We start from the raw sequence: 20,587 nt of genomic DNA on the forward strand, positions 1-20,587 counted from the left end.
AGTGAGAAAAAAAGATTTATTTCTTTACATTCTTGTTGTATTTATTATACTCATCATGTTATGTTATAGAGATGTAATTGGTGACTCTAGCTTGCCAGAAAGGAGCTTTCTATTCAAAACTTGAGTTGATATAATGTGATCAATGTGGTGTAGAAGATAGCAGGTAAATTGCTTACAGAGACGGCAAACTGGAAAAACTATAAAAGACAAGTGACCAGAGAGAGAAAGAAAGGGAGCAACAAAACAAATGAGAGAAAAAGAGAAAAGACATGGGTGAGGGTTTTCAACGATGAAAAGAAAGGAGAAATGTTGTGGAAGGTAAGGTAAGGTGAGTCTTCTCCTTAAATATTCATATGTGCATGCATTTCTCTTGTGTTTCTCTATGCAACCTTGATGGTGGTTGTTGGTTTTATTTTATTTTCTCTTTGTTAAGTAAAGAAAAATTACGAATATGACTTGTATTTTCTGATATATCAAATACCATTTTTACTTTAAAAAAAAAAAAAAAATTCACGAATAAGAGTAGGGTCTTGTGTGGAAAGAAAATTAAAGATTTCTTTATTTATATTATTGTTGTATTGCCTAGGCTTTTCCAATTTCCATCTTTATTTTGATTTGACTTATGTTATCACATAAACAAAATTCCCATTACAAATATTAAATGTTAAAGGCCAAAAGACTTCTTCCCACTTAAAGTCTCACCATAATTTCAAAATTTACCCTGTTAGTTTTTTAAAATTATATTATTATTAGAAATAAAATTATTATTTTAAAAATTTATTTAAATTTATATTTTATAATTATATTTAAATTTTAAAATTTTTATTTTTGTTCTCTAACATCATATTTTTCAGATTTTAAAATTAATTCTTCTCAAATATATGGTCGCAAACTTTTATTTATTTTTTATATATAGTCGCCTCTCAGCTTTTTAGGAAATTTCAATTTTACTGTTATTCTACTTTAGTTTCTAGATCTTCATCTTTAATGACTATTCGTTATCTCCAACCGTCAGCTCTCTTTTCCTCCCAATCAATCTTTTTTTCTCTTTGATCATCTTCGTTTTAGACAAAGACCAGTTGTCTTTATTTTCATCTGAGATGAAAATTATTTTGTTCTTGCTTTTAACAAAAATGGTCAGAAAGAGAAGAGAGAGTGACTGAAAAGGAAATAGTTGATGGTTAAAGTGACAAACGGTCATTTAAGAGAAGGAGAAAAACAATTTATGAGAGAAATTATAACTTTTTAAACTTTAAATTGAAAAAAATTATTAAAATTTTAAATTAAATAATAAAATTTTAGTTTTTAAAATATTTTTAACTAAATAATAATTTTACTTTTATCAATAATAATAAAATTTAATATTTAATAAATAAATATTAAAATTTTTAGAAATTAATGAATATGAATTTAGCATTACACTCGAGAGAATAAGTTTTTTCGGCCAATGTTAAAATACAAAATTATTATAAATAACCTCATTAACTAATGTAGTAATCTTATTGCGGTATTTCATGTTATCGGGATTAAGGATTATTTCTCAAAATAATATTATTTTCTTACTCACGAAAAAAAAAAAAAAAAAGGAAAAAAATCTACAACCAAGTCTAGTCATGGACGTTATCTTCTTTATAAAGGACAAAACCGCCACTTCAATTTCACCCATCGAACGTTCCACCGCAAATTTCTTTGTCCTCTTCTTCCCCAACTTTCAATATTCCCATTTTACCCTGATCTCTTCCATAAATTTCTCTGCTCATCTTTATCATTACCTCTCATTCCTTTGCCATGCAAGCCCCTTCTCTCTCTCTCTGTAACCTTCTTGTTTACTCAACTGATTATTGATTAATTAATTTTAAGATTGATTGAATTAATTAATTAATTAATTAATAATACGAGATTGTTATTCGACTTGGGGTGGGTGACTCAGTGCATGAGCTGAAGATGACGCGGCGATGCTCGCATTGCAGCAACAACGGACACAACTCACGGACGTGTCCCGCGCGCGGCGGGGGAGGAGGAGGCGGCGGCGGCGCGTCGATGAGCTGCGGTGGTGTGAAGCTGTTCGGAGTGAGGTTGACGGATGGGTCGATCATAAAGAAGAGCGCGAGTATGGGGAACTTATCGGCCTTGCATTACCATAGCTCGTCTTCCGCTGCCGCTTCACCGAATCCGGGCTCGCCGTTATCGGATCACGTGCGTGACCCGACGCATGTCGCCAGCGGTTACTTGTCCGATGACCCGACCCATGCGGCTTCTTCCAATCGACGTGGAGAGAGAAAGAAAGGTTAGATATGTTTTAATCAAAGCAATGACATTTCTTTAATTCTTTGGTTGATTTATTGTTATTTTAACAGTTTTGAGGAGTTCAAGAATTCTTTTTTTGGTCAATTATTAATGATACGTGTTAACTTTGATGATATACTTTTATTTATTTTATGGGTTTTTTTTAATAACTGATCAAATTAGAAAAAGAATAACTTGTCAATTGTTATTTTAGTTTCATATATGAATTGATCATGTCTTTGTTTTGATTTGCTTGGCTTTTTTAATCATAGTATATTGTTTACATAATTAATGAACTATTTTGTTCTTTTATTTTTTTAATAACGCATAAATCTAACAACTTGATAGCAATTCCAACAAAGAGGTTACAAAATTTAAGGTCAACAGAGATAAGGAAATTTCATTTTATGGAGCTCTTGAATGAATTTAATTTCTTGTTAATCTTGAAGAAATGTGAAGTCAGTGGCAGAAGAGTCTTGTGTGTCACATTTTATTCAAGTTTCATTGTTAAACTGTTCAGTTTCCGTAATATTTTTCAAGGTTCTTAAGACCAGGGCTATGAATTTATATGGTATGCTACGTTATTGTGATTCAGTTTCCATTTTTAAGATGGTTCATTGTTGCTTGGTTTTGATTGCTAGAGCATTGTTTTACTTTTGAGCCTATATGATTTATACTTGAAGGGGAAATTTTGTTTTAGCTAGATTTTATGGTTAGCGTTGAGGGATATACTGTTAATGTTGGGTACAATGCGTGCACTTCAACCATTGTTTGAGTCCACCATTCTTTTTTTAGCAAAGCCACCTTATACTGTCTTGTTATTATATTTTGTGTTCATGGTCCTTAAATTTGACTTGTTGCTTGCATTGACATTGAAAATATGAGCAGGATTGTGGTGATATTCAATTGCTAAAGTACCAAACTTGTTTCTTTGATGAGTACCTTGTTTGGTTTTTGCTGACTATTCATTTAGACTTTGATTCTTAACATGTGGGTAACCTCTCTTGAGGACTTAATAGATTCACAGATTGACTTGATGAGCTTAATCAGTAATCATAAAATCTTATAGCCTATAGCTGTCCGGTTTTCAAAACACTGGTTATAGGGTTATTGCTGTGAAACCTCAGGATGTGGCATTCGATAGATTATATTTGGTAGTTTGAATTGCTTCAAAATATGCATATGTTGATGCTACTGCATCAGGATGTATTCCTAATTATTTGCTTTGGATCAATTGACAAACACTTCTTTAGGCAATTATTTATACTCTCTTTATATTAGACTGGTTTTCTCTAACTTCTCTCCCACGTTTGCTTTTCACGTGTCTTGATTAGCACATTCAAGCTAGTATACCTGTGTTTTTTCCATTCTGTCAGCAGAATAATGTAGTAACTAAATTGTGGTATGGTTAGCTTTCAAAGTTCTAGTTGTGATGTCATGCATTATTTGCTTTCAGATCAAGGAACCTAACTTCGAATAAGCAGAAAATAATGCTTAGTTTATTCAGTTAGCTCACTGCATTGCTAACATGTCCTTTGATCTTCAAAGCCGGAATACTCAAATTTACCTTGTTATAAAGTTGGACTGATGCTCTCTATTAGTAGCAATTAGTGATTTTCCCTTATCTAAACTGGATTTGATGTGCAGGTACTCCATGGACTGAAGAGGAGCATCGGATGTTTTTAATTGGCCTTCAGAAATTAGGGAAGGGAGACTGGCGTGGTATATCACGAAATTTTGTTGTGTCAAGGACTCCAACTCAGGTAGCAAGTCATGCACAGAAGTATTTCATCCGGCAGACTACTGCTACCCGAAGAAAGAGGCGCATAAGCCTTTTTGACATGGGTGTCGATGATATGGTTATTCTTGCTTCTTTATATTAATTTTTCATATTGCACATGCTTGAATATAGATGGTGTCTGGTTGCAATTTGACATTTAGCATTTAGGTCTGCCATACTACTAGTTATAAAACATGTCGATTCATAGAAGGAAGATTTTGTGATAATTAATGAATCATTTTTTTCAGGCCACTGATACCCCACCAGTGCCAGAAGAACAAGTGTTACTTCCTTCACCTCTGGCCAGAGAAACCGATAATAGCAGTTCACTACCCTCTCTAAATCTTTCCCTGAACACAGAATTTGAACCCATGGAATCTAAAGAGTCAGTAAAAGAACCTGAAGAAACTGTGATTGGATCAAATGGGTTTAGTCCAATGGTTCCTGGTTTCTTACCTGTGTATATACCAGTCCCTTACCTGTTCTACCCGCCAAACACAGCTTCCCTGGAAGAAGATAAGGAAGCAGGGGCATCTCATCCTCACCAGATTCTGAAGCCTACTCCAATGCTTCCTAAAGAACCTGTCAATGTTGATGAACTCGTTGGCATGTCTCAGCTCAGTATAGAAGAGGTGGGGGGAGGCTTGAGAGACCCTTCGCCACTGTCCTTAAACCTGCTGGGAGGGCCAGCTAGGCAGTCAGCGTTTCATGCAAACGCTCCTGAGAGCAGTTCAAATTTAAGCAAGGGAAAGACTACCCCCATACAAGCAGTTTGAATTGGTGGGGAATGATGATATTTTGTTCCCCTTTTAGGTAATCCTCTCTTTTTTGTACAATTATATGTTCTCCAAGACACATCTTGTCTTTTTTTTTTCTTTGGTAGTATGAAGTTTTGCTGCTCAATTTATAGGTACATTAATTGGGTTGGATATTATTTCAATTCTTTCAGATTGTAGAAATAGCTATTAGTTGGAATAATTCAATTGGTTTTGGCCACAAATGCTTTCTCTTCATATCTGCTCAAAGCTAATGATCCTGGGAAATGTTGCAGAACTCAGAGTCTATTCGTTTTGTTAAATATGAGCACGTTGACCGATTGTCTGGTAGGCTCATATCAGAATTTAAGAATGACTTGATAACCAATATTGAGAGTAAAGAACATGTCATTTGCCCCCCAGTGATTTGCACTTAAAAGCAACCTTCGTAAATTACTGTCTAGCCAATTAGATTTTCAATGTTAGAGCTAGTAGTGGGATCTTAATTTCACATTGATGTTACGACGATTTCGTGATACAACATATTTGCAATTGGATTTGAGTTTGGATAATCTTTATATTTAAAGTTTAAATTATTATTTATGTTTTTATGATTAAAATTTTAAATGAATATATTCAAACATATAATAAAATTAAATTCTAAAACAATAATATTTAGATCCAAAGGCTGGAATCTGGGCCTAACCCACCAGGCTCTCATACAGGGCCTGGTACGAGGCCCTGCATTTGGAGATAGACCCAGGCAGAGCCCAGGCCCTTCAACGGATCAAGGTCATTCGTCTAATTTAAAAGACACTCGAGAATAAGCCCTTACAGAAATTGAAAATATAGTGAATAACAAAAGAGAGATGACCTCTTTTAGAGTAATTTGCATCTTAAAGAGTAAAATTATGTGTACAAATAATATATATAAATTTGTGTATAAATAATAATGTATTATCATGTAATTTAAAAACACTTAATCACATGACGACAACCTCTTAAATTTGAGGTTTGAAGTTCAAATCTAAAATGTTTTCTAGACCAAAACTTGAATAAACTATACTCGGTTCAATACCAATTGACAGCCTGCTTAAAAGTCAATGTTGAGTTGTAAACAAAAAATTGATGCACAAAAAAACCAAACTGGAATCAAAACCATGGGTGCCTGGCTTTCAGTTTTGGTTCCTATCCGGAACCAGTCTACCTTGGGTAGGTTTTGGTTCCAATTCCACCTTGTAAAGAACTTAGAACCAGAATCAAAACCAGAGCCGAAGCTTACAATTAAACATTATCCAGAAGAAACCTTATAAAATATTAAATTATTACAAATAGTTTGATCTTAGTTTTAGTGAACATCATTCAAAAAAAGCTTTTAAATTAGTAATATTATTAGTTTGCATGATTGTTCTTTAACATGAATGTAAGCTTGAATTATGAATCACCAACAAGTAATCATATAGAACAGGTCTTCTCAATTCTAAATTATTAACAAGTAAACATTATGAAGAAAAAGTCTTCTAATGTTAATTCAATTGGAGGATTTGATGGTTGATTTTTTGTCAAGCTTCAATTGAAATTGTTGTGGACATATTGTTGTAATTAATTTATTGTAACTATAAAGTTCATAGAACCTATCCACAGAATCCTCAAATTTACTATTAGTCGTTTAAGCTGAAATAGCTCACAAACTCTCTATGCTAAAACTATAAATTCATGTTCAATGCTACTGTGAGATATAGTTGACTACGTCTTACTCGTCCAAGTGACAAGATTTCTCCAAACCTTGATGCAATAACAAGTAGTATGTCTCCTCTCATCAATGGGCTCTATCTAGTCAACATTTGCATAGTACTCAATACCTCTATAAATACTCTTATAAAATAGTAGCCCCTTTCCTAAAATATTATTAACAATATCAAGGTGTCTTTGTGATGGTAAACACATGAATTGACTAACAACACTTATTGCATGGGTAATATTGGCTCTTGTGAGTGACAAGCAAATAAGCTAAGTTACTAATAATTGGTCTTTTTGGGTACTATTGCATTTCCAATTCAATTCTAATGGTGTATCAACCGGTTTGCATCTTAATTTCCCAATCTTGTTAAAGGTAAGATTGAACTCGAATTGAGCAAGTTCAAGCACAATTAAAAACTCTGACTCAATCAAATATAAAAATAGCAACCATGGAGTGCAAGCCATGGGTATAAGAAACTATCAACCTCTATTCTGAAACTCATAAGACACTCTAAATGTTATTAAGAATTTCAAAATTATCTTTAAAATATATTTCCTATATTGATTAGATAATTTGAGAATGTAAAATGTTTCACAATAGGATATTGTGTGCAAGACCTTACTCCTTTTCGGATAGCAATGGAAATATGAAGGTCATTTTGTTGTTGTTGCTACAGGAGGGAAATGCTGATGTATTTGAGCAGTCCATTTGCTTATTGAAATCTTAACCACTATGCGGTTGGCACCATCATGGCCTCTCTAGAAAGTTATTTAAAGTTACTTTTCCTTATTTGGCTGATGATCTATCAATACTAATTTAGGTGGCTCCATGATCATTCAATTGGTTCTTCCTCACAGGTTTTTCTACGAGGATCAAGTCTCATTCAGTTTAGTTGGATAAAATTTTGGCAGATGAAGAAAAAGCTACCTTTAGTGCGGTTGCTGCTTTAAGTAATGTCTACTAAGCAATGGATTCTCATTGAGATGAGCAGAATTGATGCTGCAAGGAGAATATCTACATAAAGGCTAGTGAGAAAGCCACCTTAAAGCTAACTTCTGTATGATTGCATCAATGCCCACAAGTTTGGTTTATTTGCGTGGGCATATTCTTGATGAGTGAAAAGGGATGTTCTTCGAGAAGGTCCAGCAAGCAGCAAATTCTTTTATGTGGAATGTGGCAACATTAGCTTACTTATTTTTATGCCAAATAGCATTGTGCAAACCCATGTTACATTCTTGTCGTTGAATCTACTAGCTTGTTTTTGCAAGTGTTAGTTGCTGATTGTTTACCCTTGTGAACATTCAATTTATTTAGCCTAATTTGCCAAGAATCAGAACAAAGTGTTTCTCCTGGGTTCTGTTTACTGAAAATGAACTTCCACAATATAGAACATCATAGTTACTGTCAAACTGATTTCGAAGGTTCAAAGTAATTCATAGCTGTGACTCGATGAACTCAACAACACATCCAGGCAGAGGACTGCTTATATCTTGAATATTTTGCCTTTATATGATTCTTAACTCTGCATAGATTAGCAGCACATAGATAGACATATGGACTAGGATCGTTTTCACAAGATATTTTGACAATGCGCTGATAGCTACCACTGTCGAAACGTGTCGTATTATTTATTAACATAAATATTCTTTTACAATATTGCCTGATCACTGGTCCCTGATATAACTGTTGTGTATGTAAACTTTTTAATTATAAGAAAGAAATTTTTCATATCCCACTTCGCCTGACCCCCAAAAAAAAAAAAAGGAAAAATAAGCCACAACTTAAACAAATGTGGTATCTCTGGTATGCTGATGCAAATTTTTGTTGTTTATTTGTTTACTGATTTGGAGAAAATATTTCGTGGCCTGATTTAGAAGGATATTGAATAAAAAAACTAGTAGCAGCCGGTACTGATGATTTGTGTCCAGGGTGGGATTCTTATCAGTATAAGAGACAGTGATAGGAAAAAAGAATCACAATCTATGCCAGAAATAAACACGAAATCATATTCTGATCCTACTCCACCCACACCAACCCTCCAGCTTTTGTTTACTCTTTTAACAAAGATGTGACCACATATTTGTGAAAGTACTGCAGGAAAACAAAGACATATTATTATTATTTCTGCTTTCACTTGTGTTGTTTGTGCATGGCATTGGAAGAGGAATAAAGATGGAATCCCTTCTCTTTCCTTTTTAACATCTTGCTAAAATTTGCAGGGAAGGTTGTTATATGTCAATCATTTATTTTGATTTTGATTTTGTTTTTTTCTCTCTTGGGTTTGTAAGATTATTCTTTCTTGTTGGCGCTTGCTGTTTATTATTATTCTCTGCCCACCATATCCTTGCTTATCACTCAATCAAGGATATTTTTTCTTAGCCCATATAGGGTAGGTTTGAATGGCGATAGGCAAATTCTGTACGTAACAGAGTTGAAGAACAAATTCTATACGTTAGAGAGTTAAAGTTAAAATCTTATTCGATAATACTTACTTATTTGATATAAGGACAATATAATAATCTCGAGTATTTTTTTTTATTTTCATTTTTATCTATTTATATTTGGTTGAAAAAAGTTCTTTATATTCTCTCTCTCATCCAAAACTTAAATCATGATTTTAAATGTATATGAGTAAATTTATATTGATATTAACAATATTATATTTAAACAAAAAATTAATACCTTTATGAGATGACCATTATAAAACTTAATGTCAAATCTGATATGACACTCTTATTTGATAACCCACCAATTTTGTTACTTCACTAGACTAGTTTTGTTAGCCAATCTATTTGGATCCAAATGTCAAAAATAAAATTGTGAATAATGAAAGAGTAGTTGACAGACTTCTGTGAAAGCCAATTTTGATTCTCCACATGTACAAATTTTTGATGTGAAATGAAGTCATTTTAGCCATCATCAGCTTTAGATCTTGGGACCCAATGATTTGATAACTCTCCATTCTAGGGTGGATAATGTGGCTGTCACCAAATTCTTGTCACGGTACGTTCATCAGAGTATTTCTAATCAAACTATGGATAATGACAAAACACTTGGAAGTACTGAATTAGCATATTATTTATAATGAAATTTGGAATTTTATTTTATTTTTTGGGTAAATTTTTTCAATGATCAAACAGTCTGGTTTATTATTGAAATGACGAAATTTTTATCATTTTTTATTAATTATATTAAATTATCATTTAACTTCAAATAATATTCAATAAAAATAATTTGATCATTTTCACATTAATAACGCTGCCATGTTTTTTTTTTACATTGATATGAATAAATAAGATTAAATTTGAATAAAATCAAATTTGAATTCACTTCAATTTGTATAAAACAACGCTTGAGTTTAAACTCATCGAACTCGATTCAAATGAGCTCAAACTCAAATAGAGTTTTTAACTTAACTCGTTATTAAAACGACGTCATTTTAATACATATTAGTTAAAATAATATTGTTTTGTATCAAAATTTTTAAACTCATAAGTTTAATACGCTAAATGCCCCTAAGTTCAAGTTCGAGCTTGAAAATATTAAATTTTTATATTTGAGCTCGTTTGAGCTAAACTTGTTTTGGGTTTATTCGAATCAAGTTTAAATTTAAACTCAAATAAACTGAATTCAAATCTGTAAGTAATGTAATGACTTAGACATATCCACTAAACAATAACTAACGCAAACGAAGCACAAATCAAAATTGTGCCAATAATTAAAAGTAAAGATCCGTTTTTAGCTTCAATTCTACCTTGACTAAAGAAAACAGTAGGAACCTCCACGCATCAAATGGCAACTAAAGCAAAAAATTGTATCACAGAACTTAAGGAAGCATCCTGCCTCTTCCTAACCTCCTCAATAATAGACAACTTGATACCTTTGCCCTTGGAAAGTGATACCCATGACTTTGTTCCTCTACCAATGGTAAACATACTGTCTGGACGAGTTGCAACCTCATAACCAGTTGCATCTTGGATATTGATTGTCTCATAATTGGCTTTATGATTCTCCTTGTTCTTGATTACTCCAACACAACCTCTACTCCTTCCTCCAGTAACCATGACAACACAAAATCGAAAAAGTTGAGTGTCATGAATATCGAAACAAAGAAACAAGAGAACTAGATTCAAGGGATGAGTAATAGAATGATGGGGACGCGGAACCCTAGCTTTAGCAGTTGGTTGCTTGCTGTAATGGAGATGGAGATTTTAGTGTGGATTGGTTTTAATTATGGTAATAGGTTTTGTTTTGTTTTGTTTTGTTTTTTAGTATTTTAAAGTTAACGTGAAAAATAATATAAGAAAATAAATTAATTTGAGATTTTTGTGAATAGTAATTGTCCGTATCAACTTTAAAATTGTCTAAATTAGTTGTTAAATTGTTTACGTCTATCAAGAATTATTCTAAACATATTTTTTAATTAAAACAAAAACTATATCATTAATATTTAATTTTACGTGAAAGAATACAAGTTTATACCCATAAGTAAAAATAGTATAAAGTTAAATAATTTTAATAAAAAATTCTATCATTTTATTAAAAATAATAATTTAATATATTATAATATTATTGTCTCGTCAATATAATAAAAATATATTATATTTATATATATGTATATGATTATAATTGCTTCCTCTTAAACTTATTTTCAGAAAAATGCCTGGAATTTATTATTAAGAAATATGAATAAAAGATAAAATAATGGATGAAGTGGTGTATCAAGAGATTTGACAGCAAAAGAATAGAAGGATAATAATTTATTTTGATGTAGAAATTAGAATCAATTTTGAGGAATAAATCCATTCATGCCAATTGTATGTTTATTATAATGCTCTATGCCTCCTCTTCTAAGTATATGCACTTTAACAAATATAAAAAAGCTGTCACAATAAGATTATACTTTATTTTAACTAATGATATAATTTCTCCATTAATTACATTCTTAATTACTTTTTTAATCATGAGTTCAGATTACCAATTAAAAAGGAGTGTCCGTACATAATCGATCCTTTTTTTTTTTGTATAATCAAATCACTTTCTCTCAAAATAAAATTTAATTTAATTTTCTTTTCTTTTTCAATATTGTTACTATATATATATATATAAAATAATCTTTTTTTAAAAATCATATAAATATTTGGTAAATAAAATGATGTGGCATTACAGCCAATATATTCCTTTGTCTTGTCGATACCCAATATTAAAAATAGTTTTTTGTTGTCAAAATTTAATCAAAAGAAGCCAAAATGGCATATGCCAATTTAATCAGTTGCTTGATATAGTTGGCTTCTTCTGGTCGGACCTAAATCATTAATTTAATCAACATTTAACAATGTGAGATTAGTGAAATTAACCATCAGCCATTTTTATTTACATTCATGAATCTATGCATGCAATATCAACAATAAATAATTCATTAATTGCTTAGTCTAATTTTGTTTTTGTTAAGATATTAGGAATCTTGGGGATTGAGTAATTAAAACGCTATAAAATCAGTTACTTTTATCTTTATGTGTAGGTCATGAACAAATCTCATCTATATAATATTTTAATAATCTATCAGAATCAGAATGCCCATCTCTCAATTCCCACATAACAAATTTGATTTTATGTTTTTTTTTTTTTCTGTATTTTCATGATTAATTTAATTGGATTCTGAAAATCTCCTTACTATATAGACCCTTCTTGCCTTCATGTTATTGCATTATCAAACTCACTTACAACCTTTCAACTTTCTACCTTCCAAATTTTCTTTCCTTTCTCCAACATTTTCCATTTTCTCATCAATGGAAAGAAACCAACAGCTTCGTAGACAACTTGCTGCCATGAGGCAGTCCCTCTTTGATCAGGTTTATTACTTTATAATTCCTCCTCTTCTTCTTCACATTTCTTCCTTCGTGTAAATGTGTATGTAACTCATTTCAAGCCACATTAATTATAAGTCATAACCTCAAAGTCTTATATAAACAAAATCTCCAGCTTTACATCTTTTTCTTTGAGATATATTTAGTTTTCCTGTACAAGCTTTCTTTCATTCCAGAGGTTTGAATTTGGCTCGATTTTAAGCGAGAGGTCTTCCTTATAAATAAATAAATAAATATATATATATATGTATGTATTTGAGTTTGAGATGGGAAAATGAATTTTGGGGGGATTTTCAGGGATACCTTGATGAACAATTCATCCAGCTGGAGGAGCTTCAAGATGAAGCTAACCCTAATTTTGTAGAGGAAGTTGTTACATTATACTACCGAGATTCAGCGAGGCTAATCACTAACATAGACCAGGGACTGTGAGTTTATTATTAAAAGTTAAAACTTGTATTAGTTTCTATATTTGTTAAAAGCTTATTATTAATGCCGTAATCAATTAGCAGCGAGAAAAGCCCTCTTGATTTTAACAAGTTGGATGGATATATGCATCAGTTCAAGGGAAGCAGCTCAAGGTAATTAATTAATTAATTAACTAATTAAGATATCCAATAAAAAGAGTGTAACTATCAAGTATATTCTGTGTCGGTTTTTATGATAACAACAACTTTATAAAAAAAAAAAAAAAAAAACATTCTTTCTTATTGGGTGCAGCATTGGAGCCAGAAAGGTCAAAGCTGAGAGCACAGAGTTCAGAGAATATTGTAAGGCAGGAAATGGAGAAGGGTAATGGCATATTTATTAATAAATAATTATATTATTAACATATCATCGTTTGGCACTAGTACAGAAAAATGATCTTCCTCGACAGTTTCTTAAACGGTGTGTTTTGCGTTTGAGATTGCAGATGTGTAAGGACTTTCCAACAACTGAAGAAGGAATATGCAACATTGAAGAAGAAACTTGAAGCCTATTTTCAGGTGCCTGAGGCAAACCTGTTTGTATTTTTTTTTTACCCACAGAAGAAATTATTATGTGTTTTTTTTTTTTTTACTGATGAAATTTGACGTTGTTTTTGATGTTATTCAGCTGGCAAGACAAGCTGGGCCCATAGAGTCTGCTTGTCGTCGCAAATAATTGCTTGCAAGTGAATAAATGGAAAATGTGGAGCCAAAATGTGAGAAATGCTGGTGGTGTATGTAAAAAAGAGAAAAAGAAAAAGTAAAAGTGAAGGGCGTTTTGGCTGAGTTGATGAGTAAAGTTAATAGTATATGTATTAAATTTGGCTTTTCTCTGTATATATATATGGCTTCTCAGTTTATAAGAAACATTAAAATATAGCATTTCTCTGTTATTCTTTATGTATGTCTTTCGATAATTATACAATCCAAGAATAACTGACTTCTCGTTCTAATTGAAAAAGAAAATTTTAGGAATTACAAATAGAAACATTCATCTTCTTTTACTGGGTTTTTCATTTCAAATGTAACATCCATGTGTTTTGCTTGCTTTGCTTGCTGACTGACTTTAAATCTTGAATTTCTTTTTCCAATTTGTGTTGTGGGCTTTTACATGAGAAGATCAACCCAACCCAGTATTGGGCCTCACAATTGAAGAGATCCAACTTCTTCTCAGTTGTTATGTTAAATGTACCAAATCGAACTGATATATATATGACTTCAAGCCACAGTTAAATAAGAATATGACATTATGAAATTTTCATTAAAAACAAACGCATACATACAAGATTAATTTGTTGTGTTGATATAAACATTTCACGCAATGTTGTAAACAAATTTTGTGTTGAAGTGGACCTGTGTAACCCACAAGAGCCTTGTTAGATCTAAGCTAGATTCAAACCAAACTGATTCAGATTCAAAAATTGAGTTAATTCGATTTGATTCGAATTCTTTTATTTCAAACATAGATCGAGTTCGGAGCATAAAACAAGATTTTCTACAAACTTATTTTAACGTTTATCTAAAGTAGAAGAATAAATGAGTTTGAAGATTGGAATGTCGGCTCAAGATGTGACACTTCTTGCTCGATAAAGATTTCAACTCCAGCAAATTAATCAATTAATCAATTGTAGTAATTACTAGATTCTCACTCACATATTATAAATTAAACACAATAAATTAATTAAAAACATAGCTTAGCACAATTATAAAACCCAAACTATCTTGGTTCTGATGACTGTGTTTTAGTCTTAGTTAGTAAATACAAAAATAAAAAAAATTAATATATAAATATAATATAACAAAAATTAAAAAAATATATGATAATTAATAAATAAAACTTTCGAGTCTTTTGGCCAATAAACCATGAATCCAAATGAAAGCAGAAGCAAATAAGCCCAGTGCTTGACCTGTAAAATGAATCCAAACCTCACAGAAGTCAATGTGCTCACCCAATACTTACCATGTTTCTTCGTATAAAGACAAACAGAGTCCTGTTTTTTTTTTTTTTAAAACTCATTCTGAAAGTAATCAAAACTCTTTGAATGTGTATATAAATGCAGGCTTATTCTTAGTTTTTCACTTCAATTCAAATCTTTTTTTGTTTTTAGTGTTGTTTAGAGGAAAGTTTTTGTATACGTTTAGCTTTTGATGGGTGGTCTTCTTAATCAACAAGAGCTTTAATTTGATTACTTGATTTTGTTCTAGCTTCCTTTCGAGAAGTTTGTGAATTTTTTTTTTTGGGGCAGTGATGTTTTAAATTTATTTGTTTTGGGCAGTGTGGTCAGAGAATTTAGTAACTGTTTTGAATTCTGATTGAAATATTGAGAATTCAATCAAGAAGAGTTGAGAAAACCCAGAAGAGTTTTGAACCACATCGTTCCTCTTCTTTAGGGTTTTGTTCTTTTTTGTGAATAATTAAATTTCGTCGCTACTTTTGAGTGTCATGTACTGTTTTGCCTTCGGATTTTTAAATAAAAAATTCGAAAATTTTCGATCTTAATTGTCTAGATTTGAAATTTTGATTAATATGGCGTCTTATAGACCATTTGCTCCACCACCACAATCCTCGTTTCCTCCGCCACCCCCGCCGACGAACCAGAACCCTACCCAACCCGCACCTCCTCCACCGCCGGCATCAACACAACCACCACAGAGGCCAAATCAGTTCAATCAGAACTGGGGTTATAATGCCCAAATGCCTCCCCAACAACAACAAAATTATCCACCTGCAGGACCACCTCCACCACCTCGCCAACAATACCCGTATGCTCAACCACCACCACCACCGCCCCCGGAGTCGTCGTACCCCCCTCCACCCCCACCACCACCACCACAACAACAACCACAGCAGCCCCCAATGTATTATCCAGCTAGCCAGTATACTCAAAATTCTATGTATAACCTTCAACCACCATTGCAGCCATTGCAACCACCACTTCCACCTCCACCACCTTCATCTCCGCCACCTAGTTCCTCTATTCCACCACCACCTCCTCCTAGTTCTCCTCCACCACCACCACCTCCTAAGGAGATTGATAGTGGAGGTTCACGATTCAATGATCACGATAGAAGGATGTCTAAGGATGTTTCTAGGCTTGATTCACGTGATCATGGGCATCCGAGGCAGCACAAGCCTCCAGTGCCACCACAAATGGTCAAGAAGGTCAGTGGAGGTACAGGTAGAGTGGAGACGGAGGAGGAGAGGAGGTTAAGGAAGAAGAAGGAGTTTGAGAAGCAGAGGCAAGAGGAGAAGCAAAGGCAACAAATGAAGGAGTCTCAGAATGCAGCAATGCAGAAGACTCATATGATGGCTTCTGCTAAAGGAGGCCATGGGTCAATTGTAGGGTCCAGAATGGGGGATAGGAGGGCTACTCCATTTCTAAGTGGTGAGAGGATTGAGAATAGGTTAAAAAAGCCCACTACATTCTTGTGCAAGTTGAAGTGAGTATCTTTATGTCCAGTATGATTCTGCTTTTGTGTTGTGTTCTGTTTGTAGCCTTCAAATTTTCAAGTTGCTTGAACATATATGTTACAATGGATTTATATTTTGAAAGCAAAAAAGAAAGAAAAATCTGTATTTGTTATGCCATAGTGAGTGTATATGGTGCATTCTTGCCTATTAAGTGCTGTGTTTGTTATTTGTTATAAATTTTCACTATAATATGAATAATGGAATCTGGATTTTATCAAGAGTAATTCTATGTGCACTCAGTTTTGAATACTCATTAGTTACCTAAATGATGTCTCATCATATGATTTGGTGTAACTTTATCTTTAATTCAATTTCACTTAATCACGTGATGATACATCATTTGAGTACTCAATCTCAAAACTGGGTATATATAGTTTTATTGATTTTTCAATATGGTATGTTTGGCAAGCATCATTAGTCTCAAACGAGCTTTTACTTTGTTCTCCTATACTATTAACATGTTATTTTAACACCTGAACTATTGTGTAGATTCCGTAATGAGCTTCCTGACCCAAGTGCACAGCCAAAGCTTATGACTTTGAAGAAAGACAAAGATCGGTATGCAACATTTCTGAATTTTTCTTGATATATTAATGCCTTTCATGTGTGTATGGAAATGTAATTACTTCCTATGTTTCCATGTTAACTGAACAAAATTGTCCAAGAAATATTTGTCACCAAGAAGAGATGACATAGTAAGGCAAATGAAGGCCAGATAAATTCATAAGGTTGGTAACACGCATTAAATGGACTATTTTGAAGACTAGGATATGAAAGACTTGAAACAAGCCTTTGTCCACTTTATGTTGCAAAGATAGAGGGAAAAAGTTTAGTTTGTTGTCTTCATGCATCAAGAATTCATATTCTGATTTTGTTGTGTATCAATGCCATGTTAATCTTCTTATTGTCTATCGCAGATTTACAAGATACACTATTACTTCTCTGGAGAAGAATTACAAGCCCCAGCTGTATGTTGAGCCAGATCTTGGGATACCTCTGGACCTGCTTGACCTTAATGTTTACAAGTATTATCTCTTACCACTTTAAGCTTGTTGAAGAATCTCATAATTTTGCTGTCATGGCAGTATTGATTGTTGTATCTTCTGCTTGTTTAATTAGTCCTCCCAAGGGTGTCAGAATACCTCTTGCTCCAGAAGATGAGGAGTTGTTGCGGGATGATGATGTGGTTACCCCTGTAAAGAAAGATGGTATAAGGAAAAAAGAACGGCCAACTGATAAAGGTGTTTCTTGGCTAGTTAAGACTCAGTATATATCTCCTCTTAGCATGGAATCAACAAGACTGGTACTTGATAAGTACACAATTTTATATCTGATTTTTTTGGACAAATATTGATGAAAGCTTTGCTGTAACAAAATACATTGATTTTTGCAGTCTTTGACTGAAAAACAAGCAAAAGAAATGAAAGAGATGAAGGGAGGCCGTAACATTTTAGATAACCTTAATGATAGGTTTGTGCTATCCAAACCTGTTCACTATTTACAGTATTGGACCATAAAAACTTTATGAGGGAACTTCCATCCTTTTTTATTGAAGACGTTAAAAGTTTTGCAGAGATAGACAGATCAAGGACATTGAGGCATCATTTGAGGCTTCAAAGCTGCGCCCTATTCATTCAACCAATAAAAGTTTACGTCCTGTTCAGATTTGGCCTCTGGTACCTGATTTCGAGAGGTATGAACAATTTTGTGCCTTTAATTTTTTTTTATTTTTCTTTTGTGCAAACATTTTCTATTCAAGCTCTATGAAGTTTAATAGTGAATTAGTTTCTCTTCTATTATTGGAAAGAAGATCTAGAAACCGGGACTACTAGCGAATTCAAGATTTCCCAAGCTTGTGTTGTTTTGAATACAAGGCTGAATGAACTGTTTTCATCAAACATGCACTCTTCATAAGTAGAATAATGCTCTGACTAAATTAATGTTTGTCTTCTGTCATAATAGAGGATATGGTTGTTTTCTAATTGGATCTTATTTTCAAAATTTAGTCATTGATGTTTATATCACACACCATCATGTTGGTAATAATTTTGAGCCCTTGTGATGCAACTTTGCTAGGTATGATGATCAATTTGTTGTGGCTTTATTTGATGGTGTTCCAACAGCGGATTCAGAAATCTACAGCAGGCTGGACCAGTCTGTCCGTGATGAGCATGAATCACGGGTCAGTATATATATACAATAAAACTATGTGTACACACTTTAAATACACAAAATAGGTAAATAGATGATCTATAATCATGTGATTGAGTTATTTTGAATTAAAGATAAAGTAACACTCAATTGTATATTAACACATCATCTGTATACTCATTTTGTGTACTCAAAGTGTGTACATATAACATTATTCATATATAAAATGTTGTTGTAGCATAGATGTATAACAGTGATGGTTCAGCAAAAATGATTCATGACAAAGCTGAGGTTAATTTATTTAAGGCCAGCCTTATCAACTTAGAACTGTTGACTTAAATTATATTTGTAATTTTCCATCATCAATTCATTACATTCCAGTGGTTTATGAGTTGCTAAGGTGACAAATAAGATAACTGCCTTTATCCTCTTATCTATTGGATTGCAATATACCCATAGTCATTATTTGTGTCCCAATTGAAGTCAAGATTTTAAGTTACTTATATTATAGTATTTGCCTTTTTTCTAGCCTTTCCTAGATGGCTATGATACTGTGTTGATGATCTCATTCTCCTTGGTATGTTACAGGCTGTTATGAAAAGTTATGTGGCAACAGGCTCCGATCCAGCTAACCCAGATAAATTTCTGGCATACATGGTCCCTTCTGTCGATGAGGTAGATTTTGCTTGTGTAAACTTCCACATATTGTCATGGAACAGTTCATAGAGTAATATTTGTCTTGCTAAGGCTACTTCATTATTAATTACTAGTTTATCTTACTGGTGGCAGCTATCGAAGGATATGTATGATGAGAATGAAGATGTATCATTTTCTTGGGTTCGCGAGTATCATTGGGATGTACGTTCATCAATTTTTAACATTGTCTCTGGCATATAAGGATTTTGCTGTTTTGTGAATAATTTTCCTTGTGGCCCTCTAACAGGTGCGTGGTGATGATGCCGATGATCCAACATCATACCTCGTTTCATTTGATGATGACGAAGCTCGCTATGTGGTATACACTCAAACAGGATTTATGTTAATATTGCCCAAGTTATCCATTGGTAAGAATTTTTGTTCTTATAATTCTCCCTATGATGCAGCCTCTCCCCACAAAACTTAATTTGAGAAAGAAGAGGGCCAGAGAGGGGAGAGCTAATGAGGATGTTGAACATTTTCCTGTGCCTTCAAGACTGACTGTCAGGAGGCGATCAAGTGTTGCTGTTATAGAGCCGAAGGATGCTGGGGTATGGTGGAAGTCTATATTTAAGTTCACCTTTAACATTAGATTTTAGTTTTGGGATATGACTGACATATTGATGCTTTCAGGCTTATTCAAACTCAAGGGGAACCAGCTCAAAGATGGCAAGGTTAGATGCCGAAGATAGCCTGGGAAGATCACGAAAGCTCTCTCGACACCAAGATCTCTATCATTCTAGTGGAGCTGAAGATGACTTGTCTGATTGAATGCCATCAATGCTCAGGTTAACTAGAAGGAAAATTTTCCATTAAGTGCTGTAATCTGGAAAATGTATCCCGTTTGGAGGGTTGGAATAGGCACACTCATTTTATATCAGGTTGGCTTAGGAGTGATAAGGGTCTAGTTTTATTTCATTAGGTTTATAAAAGTTAACTAGATCCTGATAAGTCCCTAACGACCAGCCAGAAGATATAATTTTGTGTGGATTATAGCATTTTTCCAGATATTAGGTGGTGTAAGTTTATTTAGGCTCTCCCCTTGAATACCATAAGGCAGAAAATGAGGTGTGAAGTTAGGTTAAACATAACAGAAATTTTGTTATGGTATCGAAGTGAGAATGTTCATCTTTGAAACAAAAAAATATAATTGGCAATATAAGCTTTCTCTATGTTTAATTGTTCACTGTCATTTTTATTTGTAAATTTGGTAGACCTGGTAAAAATTTGATTCAACCTTACCTATATATTTCACCATTTTACATCAAAATGTTAATTCAATGGTTGGTACTTCTTCTTAAGGTGATTTGAGTTTCGCAAACTTAAATTTCATTTAACCCAAAATGAGCAATCATATTTTGAGGTCAAACTT

At 33.1% G+C, this 20,587-nt stretch overlaps 3 protein-coding genes across 4 annotated transcripts; all 3 read left to right on the forward strand.

The window, feature by feature from the left end:
* Window positions 1-1,759: 1,759 nt before the first annotated feature.
* On the forward strand, window positions 1,760-5,066 carry LOC123210105 (transcription factor MYBS3-like). 2 transcript variants are annotated; one of them, XM_044628309.1, is made up of 4 exons: window positions 1,760-2,287; window positions 3,934-4,145; window positions 4,315-4,879; window positions 5,016-5,066. In XM_044628309.1, exons 1-3 carry the CDS (start codon window positions 1,945-1,947, stop codon window positions 4,840-4,842), a joined length of 1,083 nt encoding a protein of 360 aa, XP_044484244.1. In that variant the 5' UTR covers window positions 1,760-1,944; the 3' UTR covers window positions 4,843-4,879; window positions 5,016-5,066. The 2 variants fall into 2 exon arrangements, with proteins under 2 accessions (XP_044484244.1, XP_044484243.1); XM_044628308.1 differs by having other exon boundaries at window positions 1,761-2,287; window positions 4,315-5,066.
* A 7,072-nt stretch (window positions 5,067-12,138) lies between these two features.
* Window positions 12,139-13,788, forward strand: LOC123212381 (histidine-containing phosphotransfer protein 4-like). The gene is made up of 6 exons (XM_044631496.1): window positions 12,139-12,414; window positions 12,727-12,857; window positions 12,942-13,010; window positions 13,150-13,221; window positions 13,343-13,415; window positions 13,525-13,788. The coding sequence occupies exons 1-6, from the start codon at window positions 12,259-12,261 to the stop codon at window positions 13,570-13,572; spliced, it is 549 nt and encodes a 182-aa protein (XP_044487431.1). The 5' UTR covers window positions 12,139-12,258; the 3' UTR covers window positions 13,573-13,788.
* A 1,006-nt stretch (window positions 13,789-14,794) lies between these two features.
* LOC123212086 (protein PAF1 homolog) lies at window positions 14,795-20,387 on the forward strand. The gene is made up of 12 exons (XM_044631126.1): window positions 14,795-16,337; window positions 16,858-16,926; window positions 17,286-17,393; window positions 17,488-17,671; window positions 17,762-17,838; window positions 17,942-18,061; window positions 18,445-18,550; window positions 19,108-19,194; window positions 19,309-19,377; window positions 19,463-19,534; window positions 19,623-19,766; window positions 19,849-20,387. The coding sequence occupies exons 1-12, from the start codon at window positions 15,424-15,426 to the stop codon at window positions 19,984-19,986; spliced, it is 2,088 nt and encodes a 695-aa protein (XP_044487061.1). The 5' UTR covers window positions 14,795-15,423; the 3' UTR covers window positions 19,987-20,387.
* The last annotated feature ends 200 nt before the right edge of the window (window positions 20,388-20,587 follow it).

This window comes from Mangifera indica, chromosome 3 (genome assembly GCF_011075055.1).
Source record: "Mangifera indica cultivar Alphonso chromosome 3, CATAS_Mindica_2.1, whole genome shotgun sequence".
NCBI classification, from domain to species: Eukaryota; Viridiplantae; Streptophyta; class Magnoliopsida; order Sapindales; family Anacardiaceae; genus Mangifera; species Mangifera indica.

What these genes read in the sequence shown, in the direction of transcription:
- LOC123210105 (XM_044628309.1), top strand. Translation starts at nt 1,945, where the DNA reads ATGACGCGGCGATGCTCGCATTGCAGCAACAACGGACACAACTCACGG. An exon ending in ACGTGGAGAGAGAAAGAAAG is followed by an intron (nt 2,288 to 3,933) that starts GTTAGATATGTT and finishes TTTGATGTGCAG; the next exon opens with GTACTCCATGGACTGAAGAG. An exon ending in ACATGGGTGTCGATGATATG is followed by an intron (nt 4,146 to 4,314) that starts GTTATTCTTGCT and finishes CATTTTTTTCAG; the next exon opens with GCCACTGATACCCCACCAGT.
- LOC123212381 (XM_044631496.1), top strand. Translation starts at nt 12,259, where the DNA reads ATGTTATTGCATTATCAAACTCACTTACAACCTTTCAACTTTCTACCT. An exon ending in GGCAGTCCCTCTTTGATCAG is followed by an intron (nt 12,415 to 12,726) that starts GTTTATTACTTT and finishes GGGGATTTTCAG; the next exon opens with GGATACCTTGATGAACAATT. An exon ending in AAGGCAGGAAATGGAGAAGG is followed by an intron (nt 13,222 to 13,342) that starts GTAATGGCATAT and finishes TTGAGATTGCAG; the next exon opens with ATGTGTAAGGACTTTCCAAC.
- LOC123212086 (XM_044631126.1), top strand. Translation starts at nt 15,424, where the DNA reads ATGGCGTCTTATAGACCATTTGCTCCACCACCACAATCCTCGTTTCCT. An exon ending in GTGATGAGCATGAATCACGG is followed by an intron (nt 18,551 to 19,107) that starts GTCAGTATATAT and finishes GGTATGTTACAG; the next exon opens with GCTGTTATGAAAAGTTATGT. An exon ending in ATGACGAAGCTCGCTATGTG is followed by an intron (nt 19,535 to 19,622) that starts GTATACACTCAA and finishes CCTATGATGCAG; the next exon opens with CCTCTCCCCACAAAACTTAA.